The following is a 24988-nucleotide window of genomic DNA, read 5'->3' as shown; positions in this document are numbered from 1 at the left end:
ATGAAAACATGCTCTTTAAGCCAGTTACTGTACATACAAGATCAGACTCAGCAAGACAGATTTTCTTGTTCTGGGCGTGAATCCTGGAGCATCTTTTAGTAATTCAGTGTACTTTTGTCTTTTGGGTACTAAAAAACCCTGACTTTATTTATTCATTTATTACTCACATTTTTTTATTGAACTTGTTTGAACTGCTTTAGTACATTTTCATTTTTAAAATATTGTCTTTCCATTCGTTTTGACTTTCATGTCAGAATTTATATCTTGCTGGATGATTTTCATGGCCCTAAATCAGACTTTCTTCTTGTTTTTACAAGGCCTATAAAAAGTATTTACTCCACTGGATGCTTTATTGATTTTATAAATCAGTCATGGTCAATATGATTTTGACTTTTGACAAGAGAAAATACAAAAAAACACTCTTGAATGTTAAAGTTAAACAGATTTCTACAATTAAACAAAAAAGGAATATAAAATAACTGATAGCATAAATACCCACCCCCTTTAAAGTAACTGGCCTACTATTGAGAGAGGCCACCAAGACACCTTTGACTAACTCTGAAGGAGTTACAAGCTTCAGCAGCTGAGATGGGAGAGACTCTGCATACAACAACTTACTTGTGTTCTTCACTAGTCAGAGCTTAATGGCTGAGTGGAAAGGAGAAAGCCACTGTTGAAGAAAACTCAGATTAAATCTTGACTAGAGTTCACCAAAGCACTTTTTGGAGACTCCATGGTCAAGTGAAAGAAAGTTATCTGGTCTGATGAGAACAAAATGATGCTTTTTCGCCATCAGACAAGATGCTGTGTTTGGCTGACACCAAACACTGCACATCACCACAAACACACCATCCTCTCTGTGAAGCGCGGTGGTGGCAGCATCATGCTGTGGGGAGGCTTCTCGGCAGCAGGCCCCAGAAGGCTTGTAAAGGTAGAGGGTAAGATGAATGCTGCAAATATAGGAAAGACCTGGAGGACAATCTTATTCAGTCTGTAAGAGAACTACAGCTTGGGAGAAGATTCATTTTCCAGCAAGACAATGTCTAGAAGCATACAGCGAAAGCTACAGAAATTATTTAAAGACAGCAAGGTGAATGTTTTTGAGTGGCTGAGTCAAAGCCCAGACCTCAATCCAATATAGAATTTGTGGTTGGACTTGAAAAGAGCTGTTCACACCTGATCCCTGTGCAACCTGACAGAGCTTGAGCAGTTTTGCAAAGAAGAATGGAGGAAAATTCCAGTGTCCAGATGTGCAAGCCTGATTGAGACCTATCCACGCAGACTCAGTGCTGTGATTGCAGTCAAAAGTGCATCTACTACTACTACTCATTTGAAGGGGGTGAATATTTATGTGGTCACTGATTTTACATTAAATATTTTCCTTTAATTGGCATCACTTTGTAGAAATCTGTTTTCACTTTGACATTAGAAGTTTTAGAGGCCAAATTAACAGTGATTGATTTTTAAAATCATTAAAAGGGTTAAACATCCAGGGGGTAAATACTTTTTATAGGTGCTGTATAACCTGCCTGTGTTATGTTTTAGTATCTTCTGCACATGGCTCAATATCCCTTTGAATGAGGTTTGTCACTCGGTGATTTCTTATAAATAAAGGCTTATGGATTGAAACCCTGACTTAATAAAATGATGAAATAAAGGAAAACTTCCTGCTATGTTTAATTTGTTTATTTCTTCCCACAGGAAGCCCATCTACCAGCAGTGCAGAGAAAATGGACGGCAGCACAGCGGGTCTTCCCAAAACTTGCAAAAACTCTGACATAGAGACGTAAGTTTTTAAGATGTTCAGTCTCTTAAGAGAGTAAATGTTTCAATATTCAGCCAGTCAGAGAGCTGCAAAGTGAACCATTCTGTTAAATGTGATTTGGTGGCCTATGCAATACTTTATCAATATGATGACATCATCAATCAAGGACACAGCAGGCGGCACATGCATGAACACACATTTCATCACACTTAATGCCTTGTTCCCCATCTGTCTGACTGTACAGTATGTTTGTCCATGTAGTCCATCCTGTAATTGTTCATGTGTTTGTGTGGATGTCTATCTGTGCGAGGACCCTGACACTTACACCCCCCTCCCCCCGTGATAAATGAGACAGCGAATGCAGCCAATGTGATTGCTGATAAATTTCATGCTCAGTGTCCATGTTGGCCAGAGAATAATTTAATCTGTCTTCGATTTATAAATGACTCTCCGGTGTCTGCCTAACTCATGCACCCTCCCCTCTCTCCTCCCTGTTACCGTCTGTCCCTGTGTGTGCGTGTGCAGGCTCTCGGAGGATTCCTCGCTGACATCCCTGGATGCACTTAAAGCTCGGATACGGGATTTGGAGAAACAGTTGTCCAAAGGAGACAGATTTAAATGTCTCATCTGCATGGTGAGTATGACGGCGAATTAAACTGACGAAGCAGACGCACAAGATAGACAACATGATGAAACTGCTGCTACTCCCGTGTCTCAGACTGAAGTCAGTATTAGTGGTCCTGCTCATTCATAGGAGTGTCAGTGTTATAGTGATTGCTATTTGGTCTGTATATGTAGCTTTAAGATGATGTAATGCTCTTACATAGATTATTTTGTTGCTTTCCTCTGTTAATGTATTGTAATTCAATTACTATACTTTTGCATTGGTTAGTCATATCTTTTCAGAGTAAATCCACTAAATCAACCAAATGTATCAATGATTACTGGATTGTTTAAGTTGTAAGACAGATAACAGATGGATGATAGATAAGACAGAACTTTAATAGTTCTGAAGGGCAGGCTCAATACAAACTTTTAAGAATCAAGTTTACTTTTTAAGACCTGCACTGAGAAAAATTAAGACCACATTTTGTGCAGAAAATGGTCAAATATAAAAGGCATGTGAGATTGCTTTGTACACTAGACAGAGCTGAATCCTCTGGTTTAATTCACTGGAAATGAAATGACTAGTGATACAGGAAAAGGAAATTTTTTTGGTCATAACACCCACATTTGATGTATTTTGGCACAATAAATGCATCTTTTATATCCGCCAACTCACTGATAAGTTCAGGTACCGATGCAATTCTGGCCCTAATTTCAGTGCAGCGCTGCCAGGCATGGAAGACCACAGCAGGAAAAGATGCAGAATTAGGTTGACTTGTGCTGACAGATGGGCAAAAATCTTAATTTAGTATGTAACGAACAAGTAAACAACATTGAGATATTTATACTATTGGTTTTATATAATCAGTAAACTTAATGTGCATAAAATGAAATAACCTACGTTTTATGTGTTAGAGCTCCTAAACGTCTCTTTTGAGGCTTTCAGGGGAGTTTGTGCCTTCTTCAGGGGAGCCAAGCTCACCTCAGTTCACTCAGAATTCAAACTATGACTGATGATTTAAGGAAGGTACTTTTAGGAGAATGTCTCTGATTAATGCTGAATTGTTTTGGTCGGATGATTATGAAAAATGTGAGTTTTTCTTTAGAGAAGGAACCTTTTTTAAAAGCAGATTTTATCTGAAAAGCTTGGGAGAAAAGACGGAAGGTATTGTTTATTACGTAGCTGGGAAAAAGATCATGCAACTTTGTAATTGCTTGTAATGAACTGGGTTTTTCTTACAACACTGCAGCTGTATTTCTGATGTCTAATAAACCCATGTGGGTGGGGCACTTTATGTGCATGACATATAAATAAAGTATATGTATAATATGTGTATAAAGTGAAATCACGACAGGAAATTGTGCACTTTGAAAGTGAGGAAGCTTTTTTTGCTGCATTTGTGTTTGAATTTTAGAGAGAATAGCAGAACTATTCCTCAGTATCTATAATTAAAATTGCATATTAATTTATATCATGAACTGACCTTTCTAGGGCTTTTCTTATTGTCAAAGAAACTTCATTAACACTTAAAAACACAGCAGGCTTGTATGAATGTCATTATTGTTGTTCCACGTGGACATCTAGTGGTGGTTTTTGCTACTACAGTTAAAAAAAAATTGTATTTTGCTCCTGCAGGACACGTACACAACCCCGCTCACCTCCATACAGTGCTGGCATGTTCACTGTGAGGAGTGTTGGCTTCGAACACTGGTAAAATATCACTAATTAGAAAATTATAAAAGCATGAAAACAAAGTTAAATTCTGAAGAATGATTGATTAAAGTCTCATTTTTCCTTTTTTTTTATTTCTAGGGAGCAAAGAAGTTGTGTCCTCAGTGTAACACCATCACCTCGCCTGGAGACCTGAGGCGAGTCTTCCTGTGATGCAGCCACTCACACAATAATGGAGGGAGCCTCTTCTGTTTCGACCAATCAGGGGTGGACTTGTGGGCAGCTGGCCTGTCAAAGACTCACACCTCCTCCTGCTTCTCCTCCTCACCCCTCCATGGTTCTACCTGTTCATCAGTGTACTCCTAACATCTGCTAATCCTGACAATTTGGGGAACAGCAAGTGTGACCTTTGTCATCCCTCCACAGCCCTGTAGGATCCACAACAAACATCAAGAGAGCTCAGGCACTACAAACATAGAAAAACAGCTTTGGGATAATATATACAGATTTGTAACCCTTTTATTTCTGTTTCACATGGGGAAAAATCACTTCAAAGCACATGTACATAATTTGCATTAGTTTGGATTGGTGTGTGTATATGTTGGCTAGCGAAACAACCCAACTGTATTTACTGTTCAGGGTTAGTCTCTGTTTGGATCATTTTTATTATTCCTGAAGATCCTATAGTTTGGAAACATTTACAGTCATCTCATCACATTAAGACCCTTTTGTCTTTCTTATTTCTGTGTTTCTTTGTATAGAGTCATTAAATCTAATTTTATCAATGTTACTAAAATAAAATGTCTGTCTAAAATGTAAAACTGACCTGTTGATTGTGTGGTTTTCATGTATGAATTGAGTAACGCGCTCTGTTGTCGAGGCCCGTCCACTGTCTTTTATAATGACTCTGTGGAGTCTTTAACCTTTAAGAAGTGGGTCGAAGCAGGATAAGCCAGAGCAGAGCCCATCACGGCTCATAGGAAGTCAAGGGATGCTAAATCCTGCTATTCTGAGAGTTTTACTGTTAGAGGACAGAAGACCACTCAGGGTTTGACACAGCAGAGGTCAATCACATCAAAAAGAGAGGGAAAAATAATAAATATGCCTTTGGTTGATTGTTACCATGACTTTAAATGTTTGAATTGTAAAATCATTTAAATCTACAGTGGTTCAAGTTGAACTGCTTCATAGACAGAGGAACAACTCTTTCTAGGCATATATATGAGTAACTTTATATCTATAAATCTTAATAATACATTAAAACATACAGATATATTTGTTTTATCCTGAGTTTGTGAAGATATTTTGGGGGGTTTGTGAAGATATATACGTTTTTATTTTGTTAAATCCCTTTAAACATACTAAGACAATACTGGTAATTTGGTATGTGTCCTGTTTAACCATTACAAGGTTTTGGTTCAAAATCAAAATTAAACAACCTGCAGCTTGAGTAAAAATGGTAAAATTCACTCTTAAATAAACTAAAAGCTTCTGTTTGGTATCTTTATGAAGTTTGAAGTTTTTATTTTATTATTATGTCATACACACAATCATATGCCCAGCCCACATGGGCTTACATGAGACCAAGAATTCAGACAAAAACAGGATCAGAGTGCATGGTAGTTCTCTCATCATTAAAGAACAGAAAGGAAGATGGAGACAAACTAAAAATTAATTAATTAGTTATATAAATTATCTTGTCTTCTTTTCCAGGCTTTTGAGACAAAATAGCAAGCTTACACACATCAAACTTAAACAGCCATTACAATTTTTGCTTATCAGTCAACTGGAGAATTTCAGGATTTTGACAAGTCATTCCATGAAGCAATACTTCTCTTAGGTCATTATATTTGGTACAATGCGAAATAAAATGGGACTCACTTTCTATTTCTCCTGAATCACACAGCTCAGAGAGTCTGATTCTCTGGGGATATTTTTGAATCGACCGATCTCAATAGCCAGAGGAAGGATACCAGACCTTAACTGCGCTAGCAAGGATCTTTGGCTTCTAGATAGTCGAAATGTAATGTACAGTTCAGGCATAAATGTGTTTTTAATCAGCACATACGTACTTAGTGTTGGTTGGCCATTTTCTTCAAACTTAATCATGAGCTTCTCTTTCAGTGAATTAACATTGCAGCATAAATTATTCCTGTAGATATACGACATATCCACCTCCTCAAAAATGGAATAACTTTCATCAGCCCATGCAGAATTATTTACTTTACTCCATAAAAATTCTCTTTTATTGATTCTGTCCTCTGGCATATTGATCAATCGATTCCACAATCAAATCATGTCACATTTACGTTGAATTACACCTGGTGCCTTACCCATGTCGCCCTGAGTAGCTGGGATCTTTATGTGTTCTTATTAGGGCTTTAAAATTAATCGTGATTAATCAAGGTCAACAATTGGTGCACTGATTTTTTTTAATGCTTTCATTGTCCCTTTAAATGTACATTTGGTTGAGACACATCACAGTGATGTCGAATCGTTCTGCCATTGCTGCTTAATGTCTCATTTCACCTTAAAAACTCACAGACAGCCAAGAGGAAAAGTCCCATATCATCCTCTACATGTGTCATTAAACATGGTACCTTTTCTGTTCCCTTATTTACTTTAAGATCCAGAACAAGTTCTTTATTCCGTGGTTAATTTCAAGTCATAACCTTCAATCCAGAGGTGGAAGAAGTACATGACTATTGAACTAAAAAAAAATTGCAGTTACTTTGGCTAAAACTTACTTAACTAAAAATAAAAGTACTGGTCTATAAGTCTACTCAAAGGATAAAGTATCTAATTGGCATCTAGTATCTAATTCCTCTGGCAAGGACAAAGCAGAGAATCAACCACATGGCCTATCTAAGGTCATCTAAGGAACATCTAATGCCACACGTGGTAACTAACTCAATGGATAACGTCATTCATGGTGCAAATGCGTCTAACATAACAAACATCAACAATCCACCAGAAACATGAGCCAAAAATCCCCAACAGAGATCAGCTGTTTTGGGTTGTGATGTGGAATCATTCTCTTGTCATGTGTTACTGTGTAGTCAACAGAGGTGAAAAAGTACAAGAGTAATGTACTCAAGTAAATGTGAAGTTACTTTGGTTAAAACTTACTTAAGTAGAAGTAGAAGTACTGATTTCAAAATGTACTCAAAAAGGTACGAATACCCAAAAAGCTACTCAATTACAATAATTTGAGAAATGATAAGTGACTTTCCATCTCTTCTTCAATCTACCTATAAAGCAGGTCTGTATCCAAACAGGAAGTCAATTACCCTTAGTTTCAGACAGTAGAAAAATCTTAAATGACACAAAAAACAGTTCAGAAGGCAAAATAGCTGGGTGTGATTAATCACGGTTGACTACAGAAATTCTAGGATTAATTGCAATTAAAAATTGTAATCTTTTGACAGCCATAGAATGATTCCTTTGTTTATGAAAATAAGCCACCTGTCTTGTGTGGTTTTGCCATTAGCACAGGCGGTGTGGATAAACACCAGCCAGCATGCACACGTGTGATTGGTCAGTGAGCTGAAGAGAGGTGGTAGTAATTAAGATTGACAGTGAGCTGCTTCAGTGAATCAGTAGGATTCACACATACACACACACACATTCATCATACTGAGTCCATTAAGGAGCCAGGCCGGAGAATCATCTGCTCCTGAACATTTGTACATTTGAGACTGTACAGTAGGAACTAGAGAAGGTAAGCTGGAACTTCTGCCTTTGCTCAAACCTCACCTAAACTTAGAGAAATTGCTTATATTTGTCTCATGCTTTATGGCTACAGAGAGAGTTTGTTTTATTTTAGGAATATATTTCTTTAATAGCTTTGCACCAGTGGCTGAGTTTATGTGCAGTAATTTTAAAGCAATAGATGATATAATGGATTATGTGCATAGGCTTACATAGCAGTTTGGTTTCTTTAGGTGATCAAAAATAGCTTGATGCTTATCTTTTTATAAGCGTCAAAAACTAACAAAAGGTGAGAAAGGGCAGCAAATCTTTAATCTTTAATCTTTAAAACATTATCTGAAACTGCAGATAAAAGCAATAATTATGAGTTTTGCTATTTTAATAAGGGATAAGGTGTTTTTTTAAACAGTGACACACTTTAATTGCATTATTAAGTAATTATATCAATGCAGATTATGATTAATTTGATTCCAAAGTGTCCTCTAAACATCATCATCTCTCAGTGCAGTAGGTAAACAGGTCACCTGTCCAAGACCCTTTGTGCTGCCTGGCTCAGATTCAATTAATCCTGTTGACTGACCTGCCTCGACTTCATTAACAGGCATTCTTAACATTAACCTCAGAGCCCTCTGGCTGTCTCACTCGTCTGCAATTAGGGCATGGACACATTTGAGTATTTTAATTGAAGAAATGGGAAGTATAATTTCCTTAGTGTCAATGAATTATTAGTGAAGATGTAAGCCAAGAGAGGAAAGGTCTGCTTCTCACCCTCTATGTGCATGTTGCCCACAATGGTGTCGTGGTTAACGGGAGCTTGGCTCTGAGGATTAGACTTACTTCTCATTACAGTTAACAGCACAGATGGCAGGCTGTCCCAGCACTGCAGCAGGATCAGTCGAGTTTAAAATCATTGATAAAATAGTGTTTAAATCAAATTAATCCTGTTGACTGGCTTTCCAGTTCAAACCTTTCTTACTAGAAAACCACTCACTGAGTATTGTCTGAGAACTTTTCATTCTAGATATTCTCTGAAACAAAAGATCTACTTTTAATCTGCTGTTGGCAGGACTCTGAGCTTATCCTGTCCCTGCCTCTTCGCCCACCTGCCTGTCTGTCTGTCTGTCTGTCTGTCTGCTCGTGTGTCTCAAAGCGATGTCAGGACCGAGGCCTGTGGTGCTAAGTGGCCCCTCCGGAGCAGGGAAGAGCACTCTGATGAAGAGGCTGATGAAGGATCATGAAGGCGTCTTTGGATTCAGTGTGTCACGTACGTCTAAGTGCCATCTGGTTATTGGCTTCAGCCGCAAAAACATCCTGTCTGTAGAGGAAGTAGGACAGGAGTGTTACATAGTGACTCAGCCCCATGGTCTAATTCTATACAAGACCATATGTTTGTTTTGATGAGGCATTACCTTAGTTCTGTGAAGGTTTTGATGATGAAATCTTCTCTTCACAGATACAACAAGAAACCCTCGACCAGGAGAGGAGGATGGCAAAGGTACAGTAGCTCAAAGCACACTTGTTTCAGTACTCACACACTGATTGAACATGCAGGAGCCCTGCACTTGGATTCAAAATTTTACCTCCCCAGCCTTCACCCTACCTGCCCGCTCTAAAAGTCTAACATCACTTCTTACTCCCAAGTGAACTGCACAAATGGTTTTGTCCCCATGTTTAGTTCCCCTGGTTCTTAAAGGGATATACCTCTCTCTGTGCCTTTTTTGCTTTCTCCCTAGGGCTGAACAAGCTCCCCTTGCTTCTGGGGGCTACTTTACTGCCTGTAGCAGACGTCTTATCCTCTGAGGACTTAGAAATGTCGAGCTCATTATCGTGTCCAAATGAATCAGAAACCACAGATAAAGGTGACCGCAGTGATTCCTGATAGGTTATTTATTTAAAGGCAGAGGGATGGGGGTTACTTTCATCATTCTGGCATGCTCTCATTGGATTTGTAGGATATAGTCACGTGAGAGTCATACACCAAAAAAACAAGGAAAAAAAAAATCTAAAGATCAGACAGTTTACACTTTGGAGTAAAAAGCTTTTGAAAATAGCCCCCTGTGATGCCACAGTTGTGACTCCCTTCCTATATCCAGCCCTGTGAAGTTTTTTTGTCCAAAAACCCCCTGCCCCATCTCTCCTCTGTAGAACATGGTGATCTGCAAACAACCATTAGCATCCCTGCAGAAAGAAGTTAAACAAGGCTACTATGTGCTGTAAAGTGGAGCAAAATGTTGAGAAACACTCCAACAGACAGTCCTTTTGTAAATAGCTGACATTTTTGGATACTGAACAGCTTGTTATTAATATGTATATGTCCCATTAATAAAGCAAAAAAAAAAAAAAAAACAGCAGATTTTGCTCACTTGGGGCCAAAATAAGATTTTTGTCTCTGCTGCTGTTTAGAACAAAATCTGCCTTTTTTTCAGGCCTATTATCGATTTGTTTACAGCACAGCCACTTCCTATCCAGCTTTTCTCCTTGGATTGTTACTCCAGTCTGAGCAGACTCCTTCATGTTGTCATGCTAATGATTGTGTGCTATCGCAGAGCCCATTAGTGGTGGTGGTAGTAACATATTTGTCTCTAAAACTCATCCGTTTTAGATCCCCACATGTTTTGATGTTGTGATGATTTAGGCCTATGACTCTGGTGTGGACAAAATAATGTGTGCTGTGACAGTGACACTAATGACATCATTAGGAAGTAACTGGCAAAAAAACATATTTCCTGTCTTTGCCTTATCCCTGGAGAATAACTGAGTACTTGTCTATTTTTCATATATATATATATATATATATCCATTAGATAGATCCCAGTTTATCCATGTTGCCTGTTAAAATCCTGATTTTACTGCTCACTGTAATGAAACCTGATTCCAAAATGTCAATTTTAAAGACAGAGACTGATTGGTTTTAAATGTTGCATCTTTCAGACTATCACTTTACAACAAGAGAGGCCATGCAGGAGGGAATTGCAAACGGAGACTTCATAGAAAACGCAGAGTTTTCTGGAAACCTTTATGGAACAAGGTGAATATTCAAACCCTTGCAATGGTGGCACCATAGCTTGAATCTCACAGAAAAGCTGGGTGAAATTGTATCATGGACACGTAGATTATTAGTGTCAGTGACACTGGTTAAATGTCAGCCTCAGGACTCTTATAAGAGAGTACCCTCAGGCTTAGCTGCAGAGATCAGCAGGATATATAACATTCAGGTCACAGATGGAGCTCTAACTGCATTACGTCAAAAAGAGCAACGCGATGGCTCAGCACCTTAAGTGTTACGTGTAATCTCCTCCTCTTTTTCTGAAGATAACACACACTCACTGAAGTAAAAGACTCAGCAGCTTGGATCAATGCAGAGATCCTCTTACTTAAGGCCTTTCATAGTGTGAGAAACACTTTGCATGTATATACACCACAAATACATGGTTTTACAATATGATGAATGCCCATGTTCAGATGTGTGCTATTGTTTGCCTCAGAATCCTCTATTTTGTTTCTTAAGCACAACAATACATTGTTTTTTCAGTAAAGCAGCCATAGAAGACGTGCAAGCCAAGAACCTTATCTGCATCTTAGATGTGGACATTCAGGGAGTGAGGAGGATTAAAGAGACTGACTTAAATCCCATCTACATCTCCATTCAGCCACCCTCCATGGAAATCCTGGTAAATGTCCAACTCATTTTAGAGCATTATATTTCAATAGGTTGACTCTCAATAGCATATAGAAAAAGGATTGATATTTATCTATATTGTATACTTAGTTTTTCACTTTCAATTCACTGGCATCAGGCCAAAACCTTGCATCTCAATAATTCCCCCTTTCTGAGGGAAAGAAAAAAAAACGGCTGTATTTTCAATTAATTTAACACTGAATGGTCATATTCAGCATCTTTTTGACACTTTTATTGTCATAAACATGGTTTGAACCCACTGAAAGATGTGAAGTGTGACATATAGCACTGATTTATGAGAAAAAAAATGGAGATACAGGGCTTTGGCTAGACACCAGCAAATTATTCCTGGATTTCCTGGACAATGGGGATCAAATTGGTCTGAGAAAGAGAAAACATCTATGGTCAGCTGTAACCTGCAGCCATGACTGCTGATTTATGACTTTGTGGAGCAGCTCTTGTCTCAGACAGAACATCATGTTTCTTGTCTTTTCTCTTTTTAGGAAAAACGTCTGAGGGACAGACAGACAGAGTCAGAGGAGAGTTTACAGAAGCGTCTGGAGGCAGCTCGCATCGACATGGAGCTCAGTGAGTTTTACAGAAGTTCTTTTTGAGCAGCGGTTCTTAACTGGCAGATCAGGACCCAAAACTGGGTTGTGAAGCTGTTTTCAGTGTTTTCAAATGTGTGTCAAAAAGTCTTTGAGGTGCAAAAGCCCTAAATGGACATATAGTGCACCCAAACATTATTAACCCATTAATGCCTGTTGTTGCAAATTTGATACATAGTTTTATGATACCACTATCTAATCAATATGCTCAATAAATTACTCAAAAAACTTCTGAATACAATCTGGTAAATGATAAAAATACCCTCAAGTGGATAATCAGTTACCAAAAACAGCTAATGAAAGAAATTAGATACTAAAATATATATTTGTTAAATTTTATGGTAGTTTGGATTTTTTTTTAAATTTCAGTAGAAAGTTAAATGAACATTTCAGTTCCAAAAAAATTAGAATTTTCTGGCTATTATTTGTGTTTTTAGGCTTTAAGGGGTTAAGGTTTTCCTGTGATAATGAGTCAAATTCAATTTTTTTTCTCAAGATTTCAACTTCTATTTCTTTTTTCTGTTCAGCAAAGGTGGTTCTCCCAAGATGATTAGAAACTTTGTTGAAAAACTGCCAAATTTTCAAACTGTCTTGGGAAAAATTGGATTTAAAAAAAATGTATGTCCATCTATAGTTATGTGTTTGTTAAATGAAGACTAGAATTAGTTCATGCAGGACACGGTAGTCATACACCCAGCTGTGATCGGCTGACAGCCAGCTGATCCTAATTATTGCCTCCCAGCTCATACAGCTCTTTCTCTCATCACAGCCGTGTATTTAAATATTACATACTTCTCACTAATCCCTGCTTGCATTAATGCTGATGCACAACATTTCTGCTGCTGCTGGCAAAGCTTAACCTCCTCCACCCCAGCTTCCTCCTCCATAGCAAAAAGCTTGTTGCACCCTCATGTTCAGATCAAAAGCATGCTGCTTGACTAACCCAGGGGGCATCTTTTGAGCAGAACTTTCTCCACCAAGTAAAACTGCATATCAGTTTTGCAATAAAATGGTCAAATGTATGAAAAGTGTTCCTGACTGAAACCTTTTTTTGTCCTTTATTTTTGGTGAGTCATGTTTTATTCCAATTCGGGTCCAAACTGTAGCATTTTTCATTTAATATTTTGAAGTTGTTGAACACTGTAAAGAATTTAGGCCTTATAAGGAGGTGATGTTGGTGGGTCCTAATGCCTGACCAATTGAGAACCACTGTTTAGTGTCTGATGATGAATATAGACAACAAGCTACAGCTGATTTATTTCACTTTTTCAGGCAAGGAGCCCGGAGTGTTTGATGTTGTTATCATCAATGATGATTTAGAGAGGGCCTACGAGGAGCTGAAAGATATCCTCAATGAGGTGAGCTTTAAATCTTTCCTCTTATTCACCAGATTTTTGAAAGCTTTCGTTGAGACAAATTTCCCTCATCCTCTTTTTCTTTTACAGGAAATCCAAAAAGTTCAGGAAGCCCAGTCTTAAGGTGATTCAGAAGCTGGGAAGACAAACCAAAACTCCACCTTGTCACAGAGTCATCTGGTGGAAAACTTTTTTTAACCCTTGCAAGTCAGAGGTTTACTCTTGGCAGTTTGATGCTCTGTGCTGCTCAGAAAGTAAAGAGGAACACATTCTTGTTTCTGAATGATAACAGGGGAGAGGGAGGGTTTGTGTTAGATTTAGTTACATCAGTGGTTGCTACCTAGGTATGAAAATCCTGATACGACTGTCTCAGCTGCAATGTAAAAGAGGAAAATTGGAACTGATAAGTTCACCGCAAATTTTGATTTTCATAACCCCAAATTTTGGCACTGTATTTTTCAAGAGTAAAGAGTCTCACAAGTCAATACTCAGACAAACTGGAACACAGCCCTTCTTGCTTTGAGAATTTGTTGAATTTAACACAGTAGGAATTGTTTTAAGCTTAGTGAAGTGTATTTTTGAGCCTTTGGTGACTTATCTGTGTGACTTATTTTATGTCATTTAAATAATTGCTTTCATGAAGAAGACAATCTGTTTATCTGTGATACAATGATGGCATGCATTTGATCTGATCCACTTGAAAGTATGATTGTGTGTCTGTAACCAAACAAGAATGAATAAAGAAAATAAGGAATGTGACTGCTATGCGCCATTTAAGTTATCTTTTATTCTCTTAAGCATTCACATTGTAAATTTATATGAATCTTTCCATGAAACCTAATCAATTTACCATCTAACATTATAGCTTTGGGCAAACATGGTATATTTAGTTTATACAATACACATATCACTCTGTAAAATCTCTGCTTCACTTTAAGGCCAAACCTGCACCTGTCTGATACTGATGAAAAAAAAAAAAACAACTTATGTCACTTTAAGTAGGCTAAATTATTACTACTCATACACTTGCTGCTCAGACCAAGCCTTAAATTTCCCTGATACGTCTCTATATAAGCCACGGCATAGCAAATTTGGCACGCTTACATGTACAAACTAATAGATAAGAACATCATTAAGACAGTTCATCTTTATAACATCAATCAATACTGAAACCAATTTATCCACAGTGGATCAACATAGGAAACATTCATGTGCTGCTGAATAGAAAGCCCAATAGTTTGTCCTTACTGGAAGAAGGGACCCTGAAGCTTAATGTGGACCTGGTCTCGCTTCTCCTCCTTCTGCTTGAGGAAATCTTTTAGCTTGTCTGTGGAGAAACACACTTTGGAGGGTCTGGCTTTGTGTGGGGTACGATGAGCGCGCAGCCACTGGTTCTGGAGACACTCTGCTGCTGTCGGTCTCCCCCTAAATTCACAAAAGGACACACATTTACTTTCCCTGCTCATGAATTGTCACAGTCAATCATTGTGTTTGTATTAGAAATATGAGAGCAAACATACAGTCTGTTGGGGGTGTCCCCAAATAAAGCCTGACGTAGTTAAATATTATAGCTCTGATTTTGCTTAATGTTGAATAATCAATATATTTTTCACTGATCCATATTCCCATTTACAATGTAAGAGATAAACCCCATAATTAAACTATTTATCTTGTTCACTTGGAATAACAAATAATTCTATGGTAAGACTTGATCCATCCCTTTTCTCACTCATTATAGGCTATATATAGGCTGTGGTTCATGATTTATCTGGAAAAATAACAAAACAAATCTTTTTAAAATTAGACATTTAACACCCCCTTAGTTGGACTGGAATGATCCTCGTTTTATAAGTGGGTGTTTGACTATGAGATTGGTGGGCTCTTTCAAATGAATTGTTGAATATTCAACATTTGGGGGTCAACCCTAAGGTCTCTATATTCTTCAGTTCAGATCAAATCTGAGACTTACCAAGATTTATTATTCAGACTGCTCTTCATGAAGTTTAAGGCCCCCTCGGACAGGCCTGGGTAACAGTGACCAAACTGGATTTTCCCTTTCTTGATGTTTTTGTCTTGTTCCCAGCTGTGCTCTGCATAAAATGGGCTGTCAGCGCTCAACCTTGTGATAGACAAAATATGAAATTAACAATAAAAAATACACATATAGTACTGCGTAGAATTTCAGGCATGTCTTTAAGGTGGAGTAAGGGGTGGATGTAGTGAGTAAGCGTGGCCCAGGCTAGGGGGTCTAAGAGCCCCTGATTGTGTGGTGGATGTCTCTTGGGCCTGAAAACCAATGGAGGTCTCCGGGCGTATTACCGGGTAAAAAAAAGGCCAGCACAAAAGAGATGCCATTGAGCTTGACCTTGGCAGGTGTCGAAATGTGTGAAGTTTCACTCTGGCCATCCCAGCATCCCCAACCCCCATTCTTGAAGTAGAGCCGCTGCTACTTTACATCAAAAAGGGCTGGTCGAGGTGGTCCAGGCATCTGATCAGAGTGCCTCCTGTTCACCTCCCGCCAGAGGTCTTCCAGGCGCGACTAGCTGGGAGGAGAACCCAGGGCCAACCTTAAACTTGCTGGGGGGATTACACATCCTATCTGGTCTGTGAGTGCCTCAGAATCCCTCAAGAGGAACTAGAAAATGTTGCTGGGGAAAGGGGTTGACTTACTTTGCCTGTTGCCACCATGACCAATCCTCAAAAAGCGAAAGAAGATGGCTGGGGGGAGGATTCATTTTTAAACATCTCAGAAATACAGAAGATTTAGTAATTGGTGGTGTTAACATTTAATTATTTAAAGACTTCAACCATTTGTAATTTCATCATTTTTAATTACACATCCCCATCTGCCAATTCATATTGCTTTTTGACATTGCAGGGGCGTGAAAGAGCATGGTACAGTAGGAGCTCTACATACACTCACTTTCATTTCCCTATTATGTCTCTGTGATGTTCACAGTGAGGAAAAACATCACATAGGTGTACATATCATTGCTTTAAACAGCAGAATTTGGTTGGTAAAACCAAAAAAAACCTTTTCCATCTGAATCTCTACTTACATGATGAACGACAGGACTCCTATTGCCCAAATGTCAGTCTCTGGCCCGACCCCCTGACCTTCCAGGATTTCCGGAGCTTTAGGAAGCACAATATAAACTGACAAAACAGACAGACACAGGACATCGTTCATACAGTGTTGTGCTGTTACTGGCAAACCACGTTCACTCACATGCTTATTTGTTTGAATTAGGTAAATCAATAAACTAGTAGGAAATACTGTTTGCATTAAAATGAGAAGAAAATAGACTTGGGTTTGTTAAGCTATCTGCTGATGTAGATGAAGTTAGGTTGAATTATTTCCATCCACCAATCCGTCCTCCGTTAGTGTGTACCTTTGCTGCGGCAGTCTGTTGAAGGTCATGACAGTCAGAGGTTTAGTACATTAGAAGAATCTATGGTAATCATCAGGCATCAAAGTCTCTAAGTTTGACTTTTGAGATTAAAAACACATCAGTACCTTTGTTGTCCGCCAGGCTGTGGATGTGCTCGATTTGAAGAGGCTGACCGGGTGTGAAGGTCTGAGCTGAGCCAAAGTCGACTATCTTCAGGTGGTTACCGTCATCCACCAGCATGTTGTCTGACTTCAGGTCCAGGTGGATGACTCGACGGCTGTGAAGGTAGTCGACTGCACTCAGGATCTGAACCAGCAGCTCTGCAACTTGAGTCTCTGAATACAGATCTCTGAGGGAGCACGAACACAAAGAGACAGGTTTCCTTTGCGTTGCAACAGTATTTTAGAGACCACATACTGTTGATATCTTGTGAGGAATCACTATAAAAGTGCAAGCTGCAGAAAAATTATTTTTCTAAACATCCGAAAGAGGGTATTCCTCGCCTAAGAAGGTACGGATATATTTGATAAGGAAGTGTTCTTTCTTGTCTCAGTCACCTGTTATCAGTGTGGACTTCGACTACACTTTTTTCAAACTCATTTGAATATGCGTCTTTAAATGACCTAAAGGAAGTCAAATATATTACATTAATCATTGTCTGTAACAGCAGTATGGCAGTTAAGATTTTTACTGCCTTCTTAAACTAACTAGAGCTTCTTAATTTGAAATAATTTAGTAATCAGTTGCCCTAGCGTCATTTCTTAAAAAGGGTCCACAGGAAAAATATTCCCCTGACAAGATTCCTCATATTAATGTTTGCAGGAGTGCAAAGAACTGGGACATTGAAAATTATCCTCCCAAGACTAGCCTCAGGACTCATCATCAACTCCTTAATAAGAGACTGCAACCCAAATATCTGATATTTTTCAACCTGTTAGATTTAGTTATTTGAAAACCGTTACGGCTTGGACCTCAGATAGTACAAAACATAAGATAAAACAAAGAAACAGAACTAGGCAGACATGTCTAAAAGACAATTCATGGACTTTTTGACCGTTTTTTATCTAGACAACCATTGACAACCCATTAGAAACAGCTCCATGACCTTCTCAGCCTACAGAAAGTATTTCCCCCCCTTGGATGTTTAACTCTTTTATTGATTTCATAAATCAATCATGGTCAATATAATTTGGCTTTTTTAAAAACAATGAAAATCCTCTTTAATTTCGAAGTGACAACAGATTTCTACTAAGTGATGTCAGGTATATTAATGTAAAATAAGCGTCTGCATAAATATTCACCCTCATGAAGTCTGTTCTAAGTAGATGCACCTTTGGCTGCAATCACAGCACTGAGTCTGTGTGGATAGGTCTCAATCAGGCTTGCATATCAGACACTACAGTTTTTCTCCATTCTTCTTTGCCTAACTGCTCAAGCTTTGAGACACTTTCACTGCACTCAGGTGATGCCCATTTTACTTAACATTGACATTAAAGAGTTGTTGTTGTCATTTTTTTGGTTAAGAGGTAAATTATATCAACTACGATTGATTTATAAAAATAAATTAAAGGGTAAAACATCCATGGGGTGAATACTTTTTATAGGCACTGTACCTGAGCCACCAGTTGGGAAACACTGATTTAGACCAAATTAAATTGCTTGAGTGCAAAATATTATGAAGGACAGACACACCTACCTGTCTACTCACAGCAGCTTCATGAGGCATGGCAAAAAAGACAAGAAATGATAAACTGGTGATCTTTTTATGTAGAGAATTAAACCCTCTTTTTCCATTTCCCTACATTTTTTTCCAGAGTTAACACTCAATTATGTCTCTCTCTTTATTAATTGATCCAGCACTGTTCCCTGCCTACACATGTCTCTAAAGATTCCCAGTACCTGGCTGACAGACTGTAGAGCAGCTCCTTGCCAGGACACATTTCTTCCACTAACACCAGGTATCGGGAGGTGATGTAGGCAGTGTGCAGCTGCACCAGGTGGGGGTGATGAAGCCTTTTCAGCAGCTGATATTCCCGAAGCACCAACAGTCTTTGCTCTGCCTGGTATGGGGTGATTTTAGCAGCAAACACTTGGCTTGTCTCAGGATCCCTGCACAGGGTTATAACGCTGAAACGACCTCTGGGATAAGGAAAGCAACAGATGAAAATGGAAATGAGTAAGGCAAGATTTTGTGGCAACCTGAAAACTCTTATCTATGTGCATCATGTCCACAGTAGAAACTACCACAGTTATCCTTAATATGATCAATCTGAATATGGGAAGAGTGAATCATAGTTTTTCTTTCTAATCTAAAGATCTAAAAATCTCACCTGTTGATCTCAGAGAGAAAATTGTAGTTCTTGTGTCTTATTGTTTGTTGACCTGACACAGCGACCTTGGATCCCAAAGACTCAGTCTGGATCAGAGGAATGTGAATCTCTGCACAACAAAGGAAAATAAAAGTAAAAAAAAAAAAAAAAAAAAAAAACTGCATTCCCATTCATGCTGTCTTGTAATGTCTGTTTATCTTAATTTTAAACACACTAAACAAATGAGGCAAAAAGCCTGGTCTTGTTAAAAAACAAAACAAAACAAAACAAAAAAAACAATGGAGTTAAGAAATAAAACACATTAGAAAAAATACATAAAAATGTAAAAATTAAACCCATTCAATCACTGAAACTTGAATTATGTTCTTGCCTTCAGGATGTGTAGCCATGACAACAGGTGCTGAAGCATCACTGAAGGGTCCTGCTCCTGTTTTGGTGACGCAACCTATCCTGAACACATAAGAAGCTCCTCTGGGTAAATCTTTCACCACATAGCAGCTTTCTGTCACTTCCTCTGACAGGACTGTCCATTCTCCTCCTGATGACAAGACACACACCATGTAAAATATTCCCTTATGCATGTTTTAGCACTCTTTCAAAACAGCAAATGTTAGTTGAGGTCAGATGGAGGTAGAAAAGAATCCTACAGCCTTGAACTCGTAAGTCCCATCATTTAATTTTAGCAGTGGTTACTGCACATGCCAGTCACGTTGTGAAGTTTTGAGTTGCTAAAGTCATACTAAGCTAAATTCAGTTTTGATCAAAGTTAGCCCACAATTGCTTCAAAATGGTAGTTTTTTTAAATTAAAAAACTAAAACTATCACAATTTTGAACACAAACTAAGAATTCGGTTAATTTACTTCCTGCTAACACAAACCACCACTTAGTATCCATGCTGGGTAACTCACCATCTGTGCAGTACTGAACACAGTAGGTGACAGGGTCACTAGACTGGACAGGTTTCCAAACCAGCAGGACGCCTCCTCCATCTAAGTGGAATACTTCGGCTTTGTTTGGACGGACAAGCAGATCTGGAAATTATAGGTTCAGACAAACATCTAAAGCACCATTTACAGCAAAATAATGACAGCATAACTTACTGAATTTAGCTTCATTATACCTTTTGACTTTATGAATGCAGGTATTTTAAAGGACGGCAAGAGTTTGGAGGTCCTCTTCTTTGGACTCTCAAGACCACTGCTACGGTGCCTTTCAGGTGGGATAGGAGCTGATCCTTTTACTATAGGCCCTTTCATTTGAAACAAGCAGAATCAAAAGCAAAGTAATATTTTGTAAATACTGCATTGTATCTAAGGACTTTCCCTTCCACAAGTCTTGATGGAAAGCATCAAGCAGGAATAGCATGTTCCTGCTTTTCCTGTGTCTACAAGGAGAGCCTGAGGCAGGGAAAGAAGCAGCAAAAACCCAGAGTAGAGCAGGCATCAGTGACAACAGAATTACACTGTTTAAGTCAGAAGCAGAACAAAGGAGGCGCTGGGGTGGAGGAGGTTTATGTAGGGAGCAGCAGAGTGTAACCAGGCAAGAGCAGATTAAATATGGCAGCATAAGTGCAATAAGCCAACAGCATTCTTAGAAAGAACAGCTGGCTGTCAGCTGATAAGGGCTTGTATGGGATCAGTTGATCTTAATTATTTGGCAGTACTCAACTCTGTGGCCTACCTGAACTTATGCTATATGCTTGATTTTTTGTTTTTACTCAAAACAATATCCTGTTGACATATATTCTATCTAATAATAAATAAAATCAGAAAAAATTAAATGGCTCACCTCCTTTACTCACATCCTCCTTACTAGAGGACCTGGTGAAGAGTTTTGTCAGGCTGGAGGCTGAAGCTCTCATCTTCTTCCTCAGAGACATGGTGGGAGTGTCTGGCTTCATGATCTCTCCCAGTGTTGGTCCTAACTCTGAGTTATCCAGCTGGGAGTATGAATGACCAGTCCAGGACTGCCTGCGGAAGATCTTAAGCAGTCCCACCTTGGGTGACCTCCCCGTAGGTGGCCGGGCTTCGAGGGCTGGGGCAGACGCATGCCGCTGGAGACCATAGCCCTCCTTCTTGTCCTTGGCTCTGGGAGGCCTCTCTGGAGCCTGGAGTGAAGAGAGACTTGGACTTGGACTCGCTGTTAACAGGGTCCCTGACTGGGTCCTGCTGGTTATTGATAAGTTGGGGTTGGAGCGGGTGCGATTACGTGGTGGTGCCTGGGGCACTGAGCTTCTTGGTTTAACTTCTTGGAAGGAGCGTGGAGATGTTGAAATAAGAGGCTCCCCTTGATCGTCACAGCCATCACTCTCTGTTGATCTGTACCTACCTCTGAGATAACCACGACTCAGCTCTTCATAGGAGCCAACTCGACTTGATGACTCAGAGCCACCATGTTCCAAAATAGACGACTCAGCCAGTGACGCCTGGGAGCCAGCTAACGCGTCTCCCTCTGTCTGCTCCTGATCCAGCCTCTGGCTCCTTCTGTCTCCAGCGAGAAAGCTTGAGGGAGCTGAAGATCCACCAACTATGCCAGTCCCTTGTTTTGGAGCGACAGATCCTCTTCTTCTAGTGGGTCGGCGAGGGCTTGGTATAGGCAACAACTTTCTCCCTGCTGCTTCATCATCTGTGAAATCTTCTTTCAGACTTTGAGAGCCTTCCTCCTCACCAGACTTGGATGTGGGTGAGCTTGGAGATCTCCGAGACTCATCAAGAGACCTGCTCCTCCTGTGAGGGGGGACGTTTGTATGGGCAAGGCCAACACCGCTATCAAAGGAACAGGACTTCTGTATTGTGGGTTGGACTGAAGCTCGTCTCTGACCTCGATTGGTTTCTGTGTCATCCTCCACATATTCAATAAGAGGCTCATTGAGACGTCCTGAAAAGCTTCTCCGGAGTGGTTTACGGCCTCTTTCCTGCTTTTTGGCCTGGAATTTGTCCCGTAATGTCATGTGTCTAGCAGACATGGGTGAAAGCTGATGAGAGGTGTTGTAGAAAGTGCTTCGAATGACGTTCCCACGAGGGATACGGCCTCCATCACTCCCTGAACCTTCATCTCCATCAGATAAGCAGGGAGATGGACTACTGTCTTTACTGAACCTGCGCTCCCTCTGAGGTGTCCTCTGGCATGAAACGTCTGATGAAGCAACAGACTGCCTGCTTATGCTCCGCTCTAGGGCACTCCTCCTTCCAACTATCTCTCCATCCTCATCCTCCCCTAGTGTCACGTCATCGTCCTCTTCTACCTCAAAGTAAGGTTTGGCAAAAGGTTCAGGGATCCGTGCTCTCTCTGATAAAGGATCATAGTCCTCCTCTGTTTCCTCCTCCTCCTCCTCAGTCTGGCTGTAGTGCTGGAAAAAGTCCCAAGAGTCTGCTTCATCGTATTCTGAGGAAGAGCCGCTGCTCAGAGAGGTGCTGCTGTGCTCTTGAGGCTCACGAGGCACTGTGACGGCAGTTTCTCTGAGAGGAGCGTCCAGCAGCTCAGGGATGGGCCTCAAGGTAAGAACGGACCCAATGCAGGTCAAAGAGCGCTGGGAGGGTAGATAAGATATTACTGGTGAGGACAGACAGTTTGCTGTACTTTACAGAAATGCATGATCTTTTCTGATGGTCTGATTAATTTTTTCCCTTTCTCCCTGATGTTTCAATAAATGACAGAGTGAGAGAGAGTTTACTCACCTGCCATTTCCTTTTGGAGATAAAGGATTTCAAATTTTTTGAGTTGATTTCATCTGTATCCTCTCCTGCATTCTCATCCTGGACATAACATATTCAAGATTCAATTTTTTGTCCAAGTAACAGTGCATTTGATTGTGTAGCAACAGCCCAACTAAGTTGTATTCCCTCTTACCTGGAACCATTCATGACTCAAGCACTCAAAGGCAGAAGGTCGCTTCCTTTATTGAGGACAATTGAGGGTAATTAGATGTTTTATATGTTAAAATAGCAAAAGTTGTATAAAAACATATCATACCACCATCTAACATGTAAGAAAAGTTATATTGCAACTACAAAGAGTGAGAAGCCTTGTTTCTGTAGTTTTAAGCAGATTTCATGAATGTTACCAATCATTTTCTGCTTTGCCAATTATTTTTTGTTGAGACATTTGAGATCTAAGTTAAAAACAGCTAGGGTTAGCTTACCTGGATAGAAATAAAACTTTAAAATGTTAACATTTTACTCAGTTTTAAGAAAAAAATGGTAACACTTCAGTTAACAGTAAAGTTCTCCCTATTAATTAGCTGCTTATTAGCTTGCTTATTAATAATTGTGCTTATGATGTGTAAAAGACTATAATGAATTATAATCAAAATAAATTCAATACACTTTGATCTTTGCAAATACAATAAGTCACCGGCAATTATGTTGTATTGACTTCCAAACTTATAAATAATTGTAAAATGCCTAATAGTGTGAAAATATATTTTTAAGCATGACGAATATTTATAAATACTTGTAACTCTATGCTCACTATAACTCATTATACATATGTTTATAAGTCATCACAGAATAGTTACGATTACTGTTATGAGGGATTATAAACAGTCATGAGAGCTGCTAGCTATGGTTATATATCATTATGGGGGCATTACAGTGCATTAGAACTAACTTATAATATATGATACAGGTAAGTGTCATCAAAAGTGTTATCCATTTGACTTTTCAGGAAAAGCAAAATTTGCTATTTAACTACTTCATTTCATAAGAATATGCTCTATAAATTGCATTTGTTGTGAGCTTTATTGAAACATTAAGTGTAACGGTAAGCAATTTCAGAACATGGAAACATTACTAGTGTGAAACTACAAGTGAATAAATGATGAATAAGACCTCACTTTAGTTTGGATACATGTCCTGAGTTTCAAAGGTTTAATTAGGAGTTATTTGGACTTTACTCCGAAGAGAAATGTTATACTTTGTTTCATGAGAATAGACCGTGCATATTCAGAGTAATTAAGGAAGAAGAACTATTCCTGTGGTAATACAACCTTAAATGGGTCACACTAAACATTGCATATTAATATGAAACAACTGCCTAATTTGCTATTATTATGCAGTTGTAAGGAGGTTATTAAGGAAAGCTTAGTTGAAGGCCTATTATCCGTAATATGGTCTAATAAAATAAGGTAAATTAACACTGCTATTTAATAGCTTATTGATGGCAAGAAATGTACCCTACACTATGATGTTAGCAAAAAAATATTCAATGAAGCTGCAGTTTATGCATAGCTGATGTAGCATATAATAGTCAAACAGGCACTCTACTCAGGATCTGGCTGAAGAAGCATGTAGAGAAAGTTCTGGGCCTCAGGACTCCTATAGGTGACATCAGGGGCATCCCAGTTCAGAGTTCCCTCTCCCACCCTCAGCAGTGTGGAGCGGTCTGTCTCACCCACAAAAGGACAACGGCCCACCAGACTGTCGAAGCATAAACAAAACTTGATGTATCTTGTAAAAGATAATGTTATAATAATGTAAACCAAATGTACTAAATATTTCAACAGTGCAGAGATACGGTACATACCATAAATAGGCAATGACACCTACAGACCTGACGGAGAGAATAACAGAGACATGGTTTATTGCCTATCACCAACTTTAACTAAAGGTAAAACTTTCTTGTAAATACAGCTAAAAGTAAAAAAGCAGGACTATTAGTTAAACTCACCACATATCAGTGGCCACAGTGACCGGTTCTTGGTGGACTATCTCAGGGGCAACAAACTCTGGTGTACCAATCATGCTGTATTGGTGTCTGGATGTGTCTATTTCTTGGGAGAAGCCAAAGTCACAGATCTTGACTTCATCTCTGGGTGGATACACCATGAGGATGTTATCAGGCTGGAATTCATAAAAATAAATTAGGTTAA

At 39.1% G+C, this 24988-nt stretch overlaps 3 protein-coding genes across 3 annotated transcripts in view; 2 read left to right on the top strand and 1 right to left on the bottom strand.

The window, feature by feature from the left end:
* The window catches only part of rnf220b (ring finger protein 220b), a 40356-nt gene extending 35565 nt beyond the window's left edge, over positions 1–4791 (top strand). Inside the window, exons 13-16 of the mRNA XM_041792047.1 lie at positions 1702–1786; positions 2291–2399; positions 4008–4082; positions 4185–4791. Coding sequence (XP_041647981.1) covers positions 1702–1786; positions 2291–2399; positions 4008–4082; positions 4185–4256 — 341 coding nt within the window. The 3' untranslated portion in view covers positions 4257–4791. The remainder of the gene's footprint in view (positions 1–1701; positions 1787–2290; positions 2400–4007; positions 4083–4184) is intronic.
* A 2362-nt stretch (positions 4792–7153) lies between these two features.
* guk1b (guanylate kinase 1b) lies at positions 7154–13519 on the top strand. The gene is made up of 8 exons (XM_041791872.1): positions 7154–9018; positions 9208–9249; positions 9488–9613; positions 10686–10782; positions 11287–11425; positions 11937–12021; positions 13314–13399; positions 13487–13519. The coding sequence occupies exons 1-8, from the start codon at positions 8907–8909 to the stop codon at positions 13517–13519; spliced, it is 720 nt and encodes a 239-aa protein (XP_041647806.1). The 5' UTR covers positions 7154–8906.
* A 644-nt stretch (positions 13520–14163) lies between these two features.
* The window catches only part of obscna (obscurin, cytoskeletal calmodulin and titin-interacting RhoGEF a), a 52387-nt gene continuing 41562 nt past the window's right edge, over positions 14164–24988 (bottom strand). The window contains exons 65-80 of the mRNA XM_041791411.1: positions 24787–24959; positions 24643–24669; positions 24384–24536; positions 22969–23014; positions 22797–22874; positions 20908–22648; positions 20240–20368; positions 20028–20150; positions 19489–19656; positions 19119–19227; positions 18688–18927; positions 16914–17137; positions 16789–16803; positions 16456–16552; positions 15366–15515; positions 14164–14821 (exon numbers count right to left, since the gene is read on the bottom strand). Of these exons, the coding sequence (XP_041647345.1) occupies positions 14641–14821; positions 15366–15515; positions 16456–16552; positions 16789–16803; positions 16914–17137; positions 18688–18927; positions 19119–19227; positions 19489–19656; positions 20028–20150; positions 20240–20368; positions 20908–22648; positions 22797–22874; positions 22969–23014; positions 24384–24536; positions 24643–24669; positions 24787–24959 (3654 nt within the window). The 3' untranslated portion in view covers positions 14164–14640. The remainder of the gene's footprint in view (positions 14822–15365; positions 15516–16455; positions 16553–16788; positions 16804–16913; positions 17138–18687; positions 18928–19118; positions 19228–19488; positions 19657–20027; positions 20151–20239; positions 20369–20907; positions 22649–22796; positions 22875–22968; positions 23015–24383; positions 24537–24642; positions 24670–24786; positions 24960–24988) is intronic.

Source organism: Cheilinus undulatus, linkage group 7, assembly GCF_018320785.1.
Source record: "Cheilinus undulatus linkage group 7, ASM1832078v1, whole genome shotgun sequence".
Taxonomy (NCBI): Eukaryota; Metazoa; Chordata; class Actinopteri; order Labriformes; family Labridae; genus Cheilinus; species Cheilinus undulatus.
This window is presented reverse-complemented; position numbering and strand designations above follow the sequence as displayed.

Coding starts and splice junctions, on each gene's coding strand:
- guk1b (XM_041791872.1), top strand. CDS start 8,907: ATGTCAGGACCGAGGCCTGTGGTGCTAAGTGGCCCCTCCGGAGCAGGG. Junction 9,614..10,685: donor ATCAGAAACCACAGATAAAG/GTGACCGCAGTG, acceptor TGCATCTTTCAG/ACTATCACTTTACAACAAGA. Junction 11,426..11,936: donor CACCCTCCATGGAAATCCTG/GTAAATGTCCAA, acceptor TTCTCTTTTTAG/GAAAAACGTCTGAGGGACAG.